Source organism: Nycticebus coucang, chromosome 18 (genome assembly GCF_027406575.1).
Source record: "Nycticebus coucang isolate mNycCou1 chromosome 18, mNycCou1.pri, whole genome shotgun sequence".
Classification (NCBI taxonomy): Eukaryota; Metazoa; Chordata; class Mammalia; order Primates; family Lorisidae; genus Nycticebus; species Nycticebus coucang.
In genome coordinates this window covers 41455144-41469664 of record NC_069797.1, presented here as the reverse complement: position 1 = coordinate 41469664, position 14521 = coordinate 41455144, and the positions used below count along the sequence as shown (strand labels likewise).

At 59.5% G+C, this 14521-nt stretch overlaps 3 protein-coding genes across 14 annotated transcripts in view; 1 reads left to right on the top strand and 2 right to left on the bottom strand.

Annotated features, from left to right (window-relative positions):
* Positions 1-6623, bottom strand: part of TBX2 (T-box transcription factor 2) — a 34580-nt gene extending 27957 nt beyond the window's left edge. For all 4 annotated transcript variants that reach the window (XM_053569803.1, XM_053569800.1, XM_053569799.1 and 1 more), the window contains exons 1-6: positions 6099-6623; positions 4743-5010; positions 3661-3807; positions 2428-2504; positions 2164-2327; positions 1111-1751 (exon numbers count right to left, since the gene is read on the bottom strand). In XM_053569803.1, coding sequence (XP_053425778.1) covers positions 1111-1751; positions 2164-2327; positions 2428-2504; positions 3661-3807; positions 4743-5010; positions 6099-6493 — 1692 coding nt within the window. In that variant the 5' untranslated portion in view covers positions 6494-6623. The remainder of the gene's footprint in view (positions 1-1110; positions 1752-2163; positions 2328-2427; positions 2505-3660; positions 3808-4742; positions 5011-6098) is intronic.
* A 666-nt stretch (positions 6624-7289) lies between these two features.
* LOC128570542 (uncharacterized) lies at positions 7290-11343 on the top strand. Its single transcript, XM_053569804.1, has 2 exons — positions 7290-7429; positions 7528-11343. The coding sequence occupies exon 2, from the start codon at positions 9854-9856 to the stop codon at positions 10535-10537; it is 684 nt and encodes a 227-aa protein (XP_053425779.1). The 5' UTR covers positions 7290-7429; positions 7528-9853; the 3' UTR covers positions 10538-11343.
* A 2295-nt stretch (positions 11344-13638) lies between these two features.
* Positions 13639-14521, bottom strand: part of BCAS3 (BCAS3 microtubule associated cell migration factor) — a 657493-nt gene continuing 656610 nt past the window's right edge. For all 9 annotated transcript variants that reach the window (XM_053567923.1, XM_053567926.1, XM_053567929.1 and 6 more), the window contains one exon: positions 13639-14476. In XM_053567923.1, coding sequence (XP_053423898.1) covers positions 14328-14476 — 149 coding nt within the window. In that variant the 3' untranslated portion in view covers positions 13639-14327. The remainder of the gene's footprint in view (positions 14477-14521) is intronic.

Sequence of the window (14521 nt, the reverse complement as noted above, 5' to 3'; positions counted from 1 at the left end):
CACCAATGATCATCAGCAGAGTTTGCGTGTGGAGGAGCCATTCACATACACACAGAATCCAGGATGCAGATGAAACCTCCAGGTCCTGAACTTTGTTCTCCACATCCTCCCTCTCCAGCCCAGAACCCCAGATCTGTGCTGCTGGTGCCTCAAACACTCCATACACACTGATAATGAACTCGGTTTAAAACTCATTTCAGAACCCCCCCCAACTTTAAAAATATTTGCTCCCGAACCAAAGGAGCTTTCTCAGACCTGAACTCCTATTTTCTTTCCCTTGAGATAAGATCTCAAGGGTTCAATTTGCCAGAAACCTCAGAGGGAAGAAAATGAATGAAGAGATTCCAAATCTTTCCACAGGGAATATTCCACCCAAGCAACCAAAGAGGCCGCTGTCCCCATCAGATCTCCTTATTGTGCCGCTGGCCACATTTTCATAAACTCTCCCAGGGGAGCTCAGAATTTCAACCAGGGCCTGGGGAACAGAGCCCCTCTTCCCTGAGATGTAGCTGAAGGAGCTGGGGGAACTCAAGGTGGGAGGGAAAGGCCAGTGGTGTCCTCTGCCAGGGCAGAGGACTTTGTACAGAGCCTGAAAGGGGCCAGAGACATCTTGGGAGGTGACTCATTTAGGGGGTCAATGGTCCAGAAAACAAAGCAAAATTTCCTTCTCCCTTTATACAGACACCCTAGCCTTTTAGGACTGGCAGGGAAGCAAGGGTTTTTGTTCCCAGAAAATTTCTTCTGAGGTCAAGAGTAGACTTCACAAAAGCCAGGGGCAGCATTGGTCTCTCAGAGTCAAGAGAGTATTGATGGGTGTCTCACTCCTCACTGGGAATATTGGTAAGGAAACAGTCCCAGAAAGGGTCAGGTACTTAGCCAAGGTCACACACTGTCAAAAGCAGTGTCCTAGCTGGACCTCGGACCTACTGGTCTTAGTTTCTCAGAACCTAGGTGTCATCCAGAGCGTCCATCTGGCCTTCCCTTTATGAGTTCTTGCTTGCTGGGGGCTCCAGCCACCTCTGGCACCCCGCAGGCCCTCTGCTTGCCCCAGTGGCCCAGCTCGCTGCTCCTCCTCCCCCCTTCCTGCTGCCACCAGGTCACAGGCCTTACCTGAGATGCCAGCATGTGCTGGGAGAGGTGGAACGGGAAGGGCGCGGCGGTGCTTGCTGCGCTGGCCGCGGGACCCAGCCCGCCTGCGTCCAGCCCCGCAGTGGTCACGGGCCCACCGCCTCCACCATTGCCACTGCCGCCTGCCACTGAGGCCAGCAGGTGACCCATGCCCATGGCAGAGAAGGCGCCGGGGCCCATGGCGAACTGTCCTGGATGCAGAAAGAGAGGCTGGCCAGCTCCCAGAGGCCCAAAGAACTGCTGCCCGTGCAGGTGGCTGGAGAAGGCCAGGCTGGGCAGGTGTCCGGCGCCCAGGGGGGACGCAGTGTCTGTCTGCACCACCAGCGGCGCCAGCCCCGGCTCCTTGCCCTCGCCGGCTTCCTTGCGCCCCTCGTCCTTTCGCCGGGCTTCGGCGGCGCGCTCCTTCTCCAGGCTCCGCTGGCTGAAAGGGCCGTCCCCGCCGCTCTCGGCCGGCTCCTTGCCCCTTTCCGGACTGCGCCGCTCCCGGGCGCGCTCAGGTTCGGTCAAGTGAGGGGGGCTGATGCTGTCCGGAGCTGGGCTGCGGCCTAGCGCGGGTCCGGAGCGCTCCTCGGTCAGCCGCTCGGGCTCGAGGTCGCTGTCAGCGGCGCACGACTTCTCCTCGGCTGCAGGGGGAGAAGGCGCGGGGGTTACAGTCTCAGGGCGGAGACGGACGCGCAGCCTCTACGGGTCTCCCGAGGGGAGGCTGAGTCGGAGAAGCGTCCAGAGTCGGACAAGGAGCAGCTGCAGGTCACCTAATCCAAACCTCGCATGAAATAAACTGAACTTTGGAGAGGAAACCTCACCACTACGAGTCCCAGCGCCCGACGGGCCTAGCTCAGGCTCCAGCGGACTGAGGCTGGAAGGGCCGCCCTCACGGGAAAGACCCAGTTTGGAAGCCACATACCGGACAGATCGTTAGTGCTTCCTCCCAGGCCTTTAAGATTAGCCGGTCGCAGAGCACAAGCCAGCCGGGAGCCCTGAGGAGACCCTCTCCAGCTACCACTCCCTGCCCCTGTCCGCTCCCTCGACCCTCACCTCGGGCTCGGTGCAGGCGCAGGGGACTGGACGCTGTGCCTGGGGAGGGCGGTGGCTCCCGCGCGGGGGGAGGGTCGCAAGACGAGGCATCCGACTCGGCGCCATCGCGCTCCGGCTTGCAGTGCTCCTCGTACAAGCGCAGAGATGGCAGCGTCAGTTGCTTCCTGGGGATGAGCAGAGGGATCGGGTGAGCAAGGAGAGCACCCTTCCTGCTTCCCGCTCCCGCGGGTGACCTCTGTGGGGGCAGCCCTGTTCACTCCTCACCTTTTCTCCCGCCGACCGTTCCCGGTGTCCCGGAAGCCCTTGGCAAAGGGATTATTGTCGATCTTCAGCTGCGTGATCTGCGGACACCAAGGGGGTGGTGCTAGGTCAGGCCCTGGCTCTTCCAGCCTGGCCGGGGCATCCTGAGGTCAGCGGCTGCAGGCCGCAAGGGGGGACCCGCGGAGTGTCCACTTGGTACTCTCCCGCCTGGTATGAGACGCCCCGAGGTGAGGCCGGCGAGTGGGCTCAAAGAAAGCTACAGGGTCTCTTCTGTCCTCTAAAGACTTTATTCCAGGAATATCCCCGCAATACACAAGCCCTAAACTGTGAGCACACAGTCAAAATCGGCCCAAGCGCGCACTCAGGCCTGCGTGCGGCTATACAAGTGAAACGACTCCGCACCTAAGCGGGCGCGCACGGAGACAGCGGTGCACACGTTAAGTCCGCAGGTACACACAAAGACACACTGTCACACTCATGGGCCCACGCACACGCAAATATACGCAGAGGAACGAACAAGTGCCCCACACCCAAACGAATTCACACGCCTCCCCAAGAATCCAAGGCTCCCCAAGTGGAGCACGCTTAGCCAGGAGTACGCATTGGTTCACAGAGACAGAACCACCTCACAGACACGTAGCCTCTCATTCACCCGACAGGGTGCACCGGCCTAGTGAGAGAGACGCTTCGCCCTACTAGAACAATGGTGTAAAAGCAAGCAGAAAGCGCCCTTTAACTTGGAAAATCCTCACAGCACCTTCCAAGGGGTCCAGGGCCTGGGCTGACCCAAAACAGTAGCCAAGGGTGCTTTGGAGAGCTGTGTCACCTGTCCTACCCTCTGGCTTCCCCAGGAGGGTGAACACTGGCCCCCGAGTTCCAAGCATCGCTAAAAGTTAGGCAGATTGCCTCAGGCGCCCTCTCTGCATTTAAAATCCCATTCCTGAGCCAAGAAATAAACGAATAAAATGTAAAAATGTCAGAGCCGGCCGAGAGTCTCTGCTAATTGCTAAGCAAACATCTCCACCCGAACGAGTGCCCAGCTGTTGGCGCGCCCCGGGGGAGCTGTGTGTACGTGTTCTGGGCTTGAAAGGGAGGCTGGAGGATGTCTGTGGGTGCTGCGAGACTCCGTGCTCGGGAGCGGGCCTTGAACGCGCAGAGGGGTGTGGGGGAGCTGCAGGAGACGGGGGTGTTGGGGGTGTCAGTGCAGGGGCTGTGCCCACCGCCCACCCCACGCACCTTGTCATTCTGGTAGGCAGTGACAGCAATGAAGTCCGTCTCTGGGAACACGTAGGTGCGGAAAGTGCTGTAGGGCAGCTTCAGGATGTCGTTGGCTCGCACTATGTGGAAGCGTGGCTGGTACTTGTGCATGGAGTTCAGGATGGTCTGCGGGGAGGGCGCGGGTCAGCCAGAGCTTCTCTGCTCTCTGGGGACCCGACCTCTTCCTCGCCTTTTGTCTCTCTTGGTTCTGCTCCCTTCCCCATTTTCTCCTGTTTCTCTGCTTTTTTCTTGCCTTTATTTCTTTTTCTTCTATTTTTTTCTCTCACTTTTCTCTTTCACAGCTTCTCTCCCTTTCTCCACTTAAAAAATTTTTTTGTCCTCAATTTGGAAAGAGAAATGAAACAAAGCAAAGCAAAGCAAAACAAATGCCCTACAACTAACCCCCTTGTCACTCCACCCAGAAAGGGTTCCAGCCTTCCTCACGGGGGTTCACCTATCACAGAATGGTAGTTCCTTTTGTGCCACAGAACACCCCCCCCCATTTACTGAGGACTTGTTCAGACAGGAGGGGAGAGAACCCCCAAACTCTGTCCTCCAGATGTCCTAGATGGGCATCTGCTTGTGGGAGGAGGAAAAGGACTTAGGGAGGCTGGGTGGAGGGAGTGGGTTTAACTTTTAAATTCCCTAGTCTTGGAGGAGGGCTGGGGAAGGATGAGGGCCACGCTGAGGTCCTGGACAGGTCTCCCAAGCTCATCACCACAGGCCAAGAGCAGAGTGACCTCCCTGAGACCAGGACTGCACATCCAGTCCCAGCCACACCAGCTTTTTGCTGGATCCTAGGAGGGGACCTGGAAGACCCGACTGGAAGTGAGATTGAGAGCAGCCTGAAGCTTACCAGCCGCCCACCCGCCATTCCCCAGGCTGGCAGAGTGGAGCCCTGCGGCCCAGCCCCGGGTTACACTGGCCACGGGGCAGGGAATGGGCAGGGGTACTCTGGGGGTTGGCCAGCTCTACTTGCCCGGGTATCCTCTGGCCTGACTCTCCCCACCAGCTGCAGTACTGGGCGCTGTAATCTTCATCCCCACCCATCCCACACTCACAAAGCCATGCTTGTCAGAGATGTTGTTGGTCAGCTTCAGCTTGTGAAAGGCCACAGGCTTGGCCATCCACTGCTCCCCTGTGGCTGGACTGTCTGGGTGGATGTACATGCGTTTGGGCATCTCGGGGTCGGCCTTGCCTGCCACCATCCAGCGAGAGTTGTGGAATTTATAGCGGCAATCGTCAGCAGCCACAATGTCCATCAGCAGGATGTACTTGGCCTTTTTGTCCAGGCCGCTGACTCGAACCTTGAATGGGGGGAACATCCTCCTGGGAAGAAGGAAGGAGGGAGACACCATTGGGACCCCTCTTTCCCATTCCATCTCTCCCCTTCACACCGAAGTTCACCACTGCCCAGAGGGGAGTTCTGGTCAGTGTTTCCCTGCCCTGCCTGCTCTCATCACAGCGGTCTGCTCCCAGGAGATCCCATTTCTGCCTGTCAGACCCTCTCGTATAGACAGGGCTTCCCTTCAGTCCTGTGCTCAGAGCTGGAGACCTTGTTCTCTCAGATCTGAGATGAAAGCCAGGGCCCAGGAAAGAAATCCAGGCCCTCTAGAAATACACTCGCTTCTCCTGAATCTCCTCGAAATTCGTTCAGATAATAAAACCCACTTGGCAACCAAAGCGCTCAGAAACAAATTTGGAGGGTGTCTGGGGAACTGGGTTACCGCGCCCGATCAGGGGCCCTGACCCCGCAGTTCGGGGGAAGAGGGTGAGCCTCAGGCCTGGATTCTCAGTGGCTGAGACATGGGGTGGTGGGGTTGGGCACTGTGGCTTTCTTCTGGCTTTAAGGCCTGGGGCGGCGGATGCATTCAGAGCTCGGAGCTCTGGGACTGGGACAGATCTCCCGGAGGGTCAGGCTGCGGCTGGCTCTCGGCTGACCCGGTGTTTGCGGCTGGGAACGGAGCAACCGGACAAGGGGTAGCAGGGAGCCGTTCCCACTCTGGTCTCCAGGGTCGGAGCAGAGGCTCGGAGACGCTGCATTTCCCCGGCATTCAGAAACGGACCCCGAGACGTAAGAGCGAGACCGTGGCGCCGAAGAAACCCGCTAGGGCCAAGCAGCAGGGCCAAGCCACCAGGCCTCTACGGCTCTGGGACTTGGATCGGTTGCTGCTACTCCTTAGGAGCATGTTTTCGTTTTATTTCATTCAGGGGATTTTGGCGTTTTCGTTTTAAAAGAAATTCGCTCCGGTGCCAAACAAGAGAAATCAAATTGGTTGTCTATGAGAGCAAAGCGTGGCGCCGGGATTAAGAGCCGGGAACCGGCAGCTGGGATCGGTGAGCTAAGGCTCTGCGCTGGTCGGCGCTGTCCGGTCCCCAGCCCGCCCTCTCGCCCTCGCGCACGCCGGCCGCCCTACCTCCCGGATTTGGTGATGACCATCTCCGTGCCCAGTTTATGGAACTGGTCCCACAGCTCCTTAGCCTCCAGCGTCACCTTGGGGTCGTCCTCCACTTCGTCCTCGGGCTCCAGGCTCTTGAGCGAGCGCAGATGCGCGGCGGGCGGGTGCGGGCCCAGTGCCGAGACGTGCAGCCCCGCCTCGGCCGCTGCTGCCGCCGCTGCTGCTGCGGCCGCCGCCCCCGCCAAACTCGGGTCGGGCAGAGGCTTGGCCAGAGCGCCTGGCGGCAGTGCGAGGGCCGGGAAGAAGGAAGGCTGTGCCGCCGCCAGGAAGGCGGACATGGGGAAGTCGGCGGGTCTTGGCGCGTGGAACGGGTGGTAAGCCATGGCGCTGGCCGTCAGCGCCGGCTCTCTCATCGGGACATCCGGCCCAGGCGCCCGGGGGCCGGGGCCGGGGGCGCGCGGCTCGGACCCCCGGCCCGGGCGGCGGCGCGCGCGGAGGACCGACGACCGGCGCGGAGGGCGCGGCAGCTGCTCCTCCCGGCTCCCTGTCCCGCGCACGCAAGGGGCGCGGGGCTGTGTGAGCTGGGGCGGCGGGGGCTCTGCGCGGGGCTGGGCTGGGCTGGGCTGGCCCGTTCCGGCGCCGGGGACCACGCGCGACTGGTTAGATCTTGTCGTGATCTCTGGAAAACTGTGACTATCTCACATGTCCAGCCCTGCTCGGATCCCCTGCGCTAACGAGCCAGGCCCCCCTTGATTGCTGATTTTACGCTTTTTGGACCAATTGTGGGTCTCCGGGGGCGGAGTTTTGACAGCTCAGGCCAAGCTCCGGCCGGGAGGGGGGGCCGGGGAGAAGGTGTCGGAAGCCTCAGCAGTAAGAAAACATGTCAACAGAATAAAATATTAACCAATGACGGGCCGGCGGGCCCCGAGACCCCTCCCCCTGCCCCGGCCCCCACCTCGCCTCCCGCGCGGCGGCTGCCTGCTCTGGGACTGGAAAGCGCGAAGGGCCGACCTGACCCGCCGCCAGGGCCTGAGGCGAGGGGTGCCCGGGTCCCAGGGCATTGGGGAAGGACCCCCCCCCAGCTGCACGCCAGGCCCCAAGTGAAAGCATTGACATAGGCCCGAGAGGACAGGGGGCGCCCTCTTTCTTCCGTGCCTGGAGGCCCGGCAGCTCTGGCCCGCGCCCCGGCCCGGCCTCCGACCCCGCTCTGGGTCGCGGCGCCACCTGGGGTCCCCGCACTCCGGAAGAAGGCTGCAGGAGCTGTAAAGCGAGGCCAGTGGGCGGGCGAGTCGGGAGGCTCGGGTGGCCCAGGTCCGAGGTCGGGACCGGAACCCAGGTAGCGGGAGCTGGTGAGTGGAGCCATGGCAGAACCCCGCTGGGGCTGGCTCGGGTTGGAGCGGGAAGCGGCCTGGAGGGTAACGCGAGGACCCCCCCCCTTCCCTCACAGCAAGACTCCGAAGGAACCTGGAGTTCCCGGCAGGCCCTGGACTCAGCCCTGAGGTCTCCGGCGGCGCAGAGAGCCGGTCCCCGGGCTAGGAAGGTGAGCGCACCTTCTGCTCTGCCCAGGGCGGCACTGCGCCTGAGATTCCGGACCCCGGATTTTGCACCCGCGACCCAACGAATTTTCGCCGTATGCGGTACTGGAGACGCAAATCTCCCTCGTCCTGAACACTGGCATCTTCTCTCCGCTTTCCTAGCCATTTTTCTAGAGTTTGTTTCCATCTCTTGGAAGCGCACATCTCCCAAGTAAAGGAGTGCTGAGTAACACGTGCGGAAGTCGGGGTGTCTCCGCGCACCTGTGGTTGACTCCCTTTCCCGTCCACCTCCGTAATCATTCTTCGTCTTCCGTTTTCCAGCAGCCCCAGTATTTTTTCCTGTTGGGATTTGCGTGTGTGTGTGTGTGTGTGTGTGTTTCCTGCCCAGCGTGGTGCCCTCTGTGTGCAGAAAGAGCTGCCGTCCAGTCAAGGTGTGCAAAGGGAGAATGGAGCGACCACCCACCTGCCTCAAATCTGGTTCCAGAGAGCATGCACTAGCCCCAGGTCACACTCCCACCCTTACAACAGACGCAAGTGTGGGTCAGCTCGGCCCCGCTCCGGCTCTGTGCCGGAGTGCTGGGCGCACACGTCCCACGTCCATCAGTGACCTGGGCAGGTGCTCGCGCGCTGCGCACACCCAGTCTCAGGGCATCTCGCAGCTGGACGCTGAGAGCTGACGAGTGGAGGCCCCTCTGGCAGTGAGTGTTTGGGACTGGCAGACGTAGTTTGACCGTTTTTCTACTTTTTGGAGCCGACCCCAGAGCTCTCACAACTCCTCATCGCATCGCGCTCGTTGGCGTTGCCCCACAGGGCTTTGTCCATGACCTCACTACTGACTAGGTCACTTCTCTCTTGTACCCCTTCTCTGCCCAGAACGAATCTTTGGTTCCGCGCTGCGCAGTCTACGCAGCCAGGGCAAGGTACTTTGCAGTTTTGTACAAGCAAAGACCTGCCAGCTCCATCTTAGACGGAATATGGCCCCGGGCGTGGGACCCGTGTGGACTGGTTTGTGCAGTCGGTGAAGTGACCAGATAATAGCCAGGGCAGCTTTCCGTAGGCACAGGCCTGGGAATCAGTGAATACATTTTGCAAAGTCGTGTGTGTGTGTGTGTGTGTGTGTGTATGCATCTAAGTGTGTACATTTTAGTTATTTTCCTGGGGAGAATCTGTAGCTGGTCCTGGGCTCTAAGGCGTGAAGAACTTGAAGCACACAGGCCTGGGATATTTGCCCAAGAAACCGATGCAGCGGCTGCGTTTGAGGACCGCAGTCCCATCTACGGAGCCACCCACCTGCCCGCTGGCTTTCACCCGCTCTTCCGGGCCGGGATCCCACTGTCTGCCCCGCCCCGCCGTCCTGCAACTCCCGGAGGTCCGATGTAGCAGATCTCAGGGCTGCGTGTGGACACCCCCCACCCCAGCCAAACTCTCCAGTTAGGAATATCCTTGGCTCACGGAAAACTGGCGCTGGGGAGGGCCGGGCGGCCCTGGAGCGCCGCCTTGCAGCCCCCAGCTCCCGCTTGGCTCCTCCCCATCCTGGATTTACCCTCTTTCCCCTTCCCAGGAACAGGCGCCCCAAGGGAGTCTCCCCCGGCCGAGTGAGCGTGTTTCTTTAAGAGGCCCCGGGGGGTGCCTTGCGGGCCGCCCGGGGCTGGAGGGGGAGGGCACGGGCGGGGGCGGCTGGCGCCAGGCGGCCGAGGCTCCACAACAAAGCTCCGGCCCCTGTCACTTCGCATCGGCCCGGCCCCGCAGACGGGCGGGGGACGCGCGCTCAGCGGCCCCTCCCTCTCCCCGGCGGTCCCGGGCCCGGGCGTCGGGCCGGCGCGGGCCTTTGAGCCTCGAGCCCGTTGCGCGTGGTCAGTGGGCTCCACGCTTCCCGCAACAACGAAATCCGGCTGAGCAGCCTGGGCCGGGTGAGGCCGCGGTCCTGAACCGAGCTGGGCTGCCCGTCAGACCTCGGGCCTGTAACCTCTCTCAGTGTCAAGGGACACTTGCTGGGACCTTTACCGGGTTGAATGAACCTGAAAAGAGGTCCCTGCCGGTGCCTTCGTCTGTCTGCCTGGACGCGGATTTGCGCAAGCCCGGGCGGAGTGGATGTGTGGGGATGTGTGGTCGTGCAGCGGAGGGGACCGACGTGCTTCAGAGACACGGGGTGCTGGCGTTTGAGACTGGCATGGAAGTGCGCAGTAGCATAGGAATGTGCCCAGGCCAAGATAGCGTGACGTGTGTGGCCCTTCGCGTATGGCCAGCTGTGGGGATGCCGCTGGCGTCCACGGCCGTCTCGACGTGTATGTGTGTGTGCGCGCGCGTGCGTGCGTGAATGAAGACGCTCCGGCGGACAGAGTCGCTCCCCATCACGGCTTCTCTGCCCACCCGTACCTCCCGGAGCCGTGGCGCCAGCCAGCCCGATTTAGCGGCCCGGCCGGGCTCCCCCGTGGTCCCAGGTCTGGCTGGGGTGGGGGCCGCGGCCTTGGTGACCCCAGCCCACAGCGGCCGGGTCTGTCCCGTCCACTTAAACAAATTGCGGCTGACAGGCGCGCAGTCTCTCTGGAGCCGCCGCCCGCCCGTCGCCTCTCTCCAGTCCCAATTATCCCGCGCAGGGTCGGGCCAACTGGCTGGGACCGGGCGGGGGACGCGGGGAGAGCAGGCAGCCTAACTCACTCCTGGTTGCGGTGTGGCTGCGGCTTTATGCCAGGACAGGCAGCGGGGCCACTTCCTACAGTTAGGCCAGGGAAGTGTCTCCACCGCCACTGCCCGTGTGGCCCTGGCCGGTCTTCTAGGCTGACGCCAAGGCGAGGCCCAGCCTGGCTGCTATGGGCCCGGGTAGACAGCCCTCGAGGGACGCGCTTTGCACCCGAGGGCGAGATCACGCGGCCAAGAGCCAAGGCCACGCGTCCCTCACCCCCACCGCCAGACTTTGGGTAACTTCCTCAGAGTGTGAGGGATCCTGTAATCCTGGGACCTCCAGACTATCCCCTGGTCTGGGGCCCGCGGGTCGCAGCCGCACCCTTGGAACACCGCGGTGGGCAGAATTGAGGTGTAAGAGCGGCGGTGAGCCTGCGTGGACGTACATGAGTGTGAAATTATGGGTGTGGGCATTTGGGATCATGGGAGCGTGAACAGAGCACTCTGCTGAGTGGCTTGAGAGCGGGGTAAAGAATAGGAAGGACCCTCAGGACGGGCCCACCAGTGACAAGGGGGCGGGGCTGGCCTGCTCGCAGCGCACCAGGCGGGGAGCAGGGCCAGGACTCCAGGGGCAGTCTGGGGGTAGCTGCCATAATCCAGGCACGGCTCTCCTGATGTCCCTTTAAGGAGTTACCTGGCCTGCCCCATTGGCCTCTGCACCTCACCCTTTTGCCTTTGTGACTTACAGTTTTCCCTTTGCCTGGGTGGGCTCTGTCGCTCCTCTAGCCAGGTACATGTTCCTCCCTCCTCAGCAGCCCCCAGAGGTAAAGTTTACCCAAGGCCACAGGGTGCTGTTGACAGAGCTGAGAAGGGACCTTAAGATGTTAAAAGAGAGCATGCCAAAATGCACTCCTTATAAGGTGGTGATGCCATTGCTGCTGGCTCACACAGCAAGGCCATGCTGGGACTCCAGGGCCTCTGCCCTCCTCTGGGCTCTGCTTTGAACTTAAGACATACGAGGTGCTCTCTCCCTTTGCCCCTAGACCTTCCAGTTCTAGGTCTGCAGGAGGAGGCTGCTTTCCCAGTTACATAGGGATGGGGGAGCAGCTGCCAAGTTAGTCGGGGCCCCAACCTGGGAGCTTGAAGGAGTGGGGTCAGGTCAGTGGGATCAGGCCCCTTGGATTGTGTGGGGGGCACAGGCGGTCAGGAGATTCAGGCCCCTCTAAGGGAACTGGCTGGGGTGGGAAGCAGGAACGTGCAGACAGGTGTCAGCTGACTAGCTGTGTGACTTCATGATCTTGGGCAAGGCTCTGCCTTTCTTTAGGGCTCAGGCTTGACATCTACAAAAACAAACAAAACGAGGATCTAACAGCACTGGTAGGTAACTTCTTGTTTAGAGAGTCTCTGATCTCTAATAATAAAAAATCAGTGCTGAAAAACCATCTCCAATTGCAGACTGGTGGCTGCCTGGCCTGGCTTCTGCTTCTTTACAAAGGAGCTGGCCCTATTCTTGGTGCTTGTGTGCCTCCGTTTACCTTGGGACTGTTGAGACTTTTGTCAAATCAGTCTTAGACAGTATCCCTGCTCCTCGGTTGCCACCCCAGCTTCTGTCAGTCTCTTTCCAGATCACTAAGATAGTTCTCCCTCAAATTGAGAAGGCATGCATAGTAATTTGTCCATTGACCAGGTAGTGTTGTGAGAATCAGGGAGGTTACATGGCTTCCTCAAGTTGTCTAGTCTGGCCACAATTAGATTCATGTTCTGATGACCTCCTAGATGATGCCATCATGAGGTCTGCTGGGACTGAGGGCGAGGCAGCGTTTTCCTGGATGTTATCTGTAGATAATGGCATGCTGGCTGCTCTGGGGGCCAAAGGACAGTAAGGTCCCCCACCCTGGGACCCAGCTCTCACTTCCAGCTGATTATAGCCTATGGCAGAATCCATAACCTCTCCAATTAGCCAGGGGCCAGGCCCATGGCCTTTCTGATAACCTGAGCTCCAGTGGCAGCCGCCATGGGGCCAGCTTATCTGGCCTCTCTTATCCTCACCCTTCCCCCACATACTCAGAGTTGGCCTGACTGCACAAGCAGATGAATAACCAGATTGTCCTGCAAGCTCAGCCAACAAGTCCAGCCCTACACCCACCACTTTCCCTGACTGGAGGAGGCCACAGCTGTTTTGCCCCCACTGGAGGGAAGGGCTGGGCCAGAGAGGACTCCTGACTCTAAGCTGCCAGCCAGTTCCCTGCATGGCTGAGAAAGCTCTTGGCAGCAAGGTCTTTGCCCCATCCACATGTCCTAGGGTGGGTTCAGAGGGGCTCTTGCTTCCTAGAGCTTCTGGACCCATCCCCAGGGAGCCAGGCCATGGGTAGCATGCATGGGCAGCCTGGTGGCCCTCTCTCCTCTGTCCCCTTTTAACTGAAACACGCTGCAGCTGGGGGGTGGGGCAGTGCCCAGATCATCAATGTCCCCAACCAGCAAAATGGGGGAAAGCTGAAACTCCCTCAAGAGCCCCCTTTGGCTAGGCCCAGGCCTCCTTATGTTCCCAGCATGACTTAGGGAATGACTTCTCACCATATAGGTGCCCAGGTAGGAGGGACTGGCTTAGGCCACCCTTTGCATGACTGTCTTCTGAACTGACAGAGCCTAGTGTGATTCAGATCCCCCTTCTGCCAATATGTCCAATTGATACAGTGAGGGAACTAAAAATGAAGTCTCTTCTCAGTGCCAGGACTTGGGGGCAGGGTGTGTGAAGAGGCTCAGCTCTGGCCAGATGGTTGGATGGAAGGCCTGCTTGTCTGTGAACTCAACTCTTCTATGGCTGTTCCATTAAACTTCACCCCAAACCACACTTGGCTCAGTGGGTTTCCTTTAATCCTCCAAGGCCTCCCTGGGGTCTTTGGGATATGTGAGCAGAGAAGGGGTGACTGGGAAGAGTGTTAGTAGTTGAGTAGTATCTGATCGACAACCCTTTTGCTCCCCCTTCTCCTGTCTCCTTGTTGCTGTTCACTTTAGGGCCAGAAATGAGAGGAGAGAGAACAAAGTCAGGAACTTGTCATTGGAGGTTCGGGTCAGGCTTCATGAATACTCATCTTCACTTAACCACCCTCCCATCTTGTGAGTTTGAAAAGAAAGGCAATTACAGGGTGTCCCAAAGATGAGGCCAGAGGCTCTGCCAAGCTCTCTTCCCCACAGCAACTCCCCAGTACCTGCCAAGGGCCTGACTGGCACTGACACCTCACTGGCTCCGGTAACAGTCAAGGAGCTTGGAGAATGGACTTAATCAGGCCCCACCCAAATTCCAGAGCAAAATTCTCCTTCCCATTCCTACCCTCCACAGACACATGGTGGGGCCCACAGGACTCTGCTCAGCATTTGGAGAGGACCCTGACCCCAGCAACTCAAGGATAGACACCAATTGCAGCGTGATTTATTAGACAAGACGTGCACTTTTTGACAGGGCCTCAGTAACCAGTTTCCTTCGCTGAACAGTACAGGACCAGGGTAAAAGGGCTTAAAGATAAGAAAGAAATTCTTCCCATGAGCTGATGAGGAAATAAGAGAGGAAAGAGAGGCATCTCCTTTCCTCTTCCTTCCCTAATACTCTAGGCCTCAGTTCACCCCATGCTGGAGGGGGGATGACCAAAGGAAGCTGGAGGGCAGCATGTGTCACAGCCAGAAGTGGGCCGGGGCTAAGACTGTCCACTCAGGGTCAAATGCTCTGCTGGACCATCCACCTTCTCCCCACCCAAGATATGGTCACTGTTTAAGGCCCCCATGGGTATGTTAAAAAATACAAAAGCGGATCCGATGTAGGATGTCATGTGCAAACACAGAAGGGGACTGAACTTCTGTAGTCTCTCTTGGCCATAGCCCCCACTGACAAGTGTGGCAGAGGTCAGGGTACACCAAGGTGTTTTGGAGAAGGATCTCTTCTCAATCCAGGTAGGATGGGTGGCTGCTGTCTCTAAGCTTAGGGAAGATGGTTGATGACAGAGGAGCTGAGACTGAAGGGCAGGACCAGAGGCGGGGCTTCTCCCCTCCTCCAGCAGGTGAGTGGGTTGGCCAGTCAGAAGCAGGTTGCTGGTACCTATGGGAAGCCAGTAGGGAAGAGGCTGAGGGGCTGACTCTCATTGGTGGGGAGTGGAGATCGGTAGCCATCGAAGTTTCTCGGGATGCTGCCGCTGGTGGAACCAGAGCTGTTACTCAGAGTCTCGATGCTTCCCTCTCGCTGAAGTTCTGCAAGACAGAGGAGAGGGCCGGGCATGGTCAGAGTGGGGTGGG

Bases quoted from the DNA above. Each gene is read 5' to 3' on its own strand.
- LOC128570542 (XM_053569804.1), top strand. From the start codon at position 9,854: ATGGCCAGCTGTGGGGATGCCGCTGGCGTCCACGGCCGTCTCGACGTG.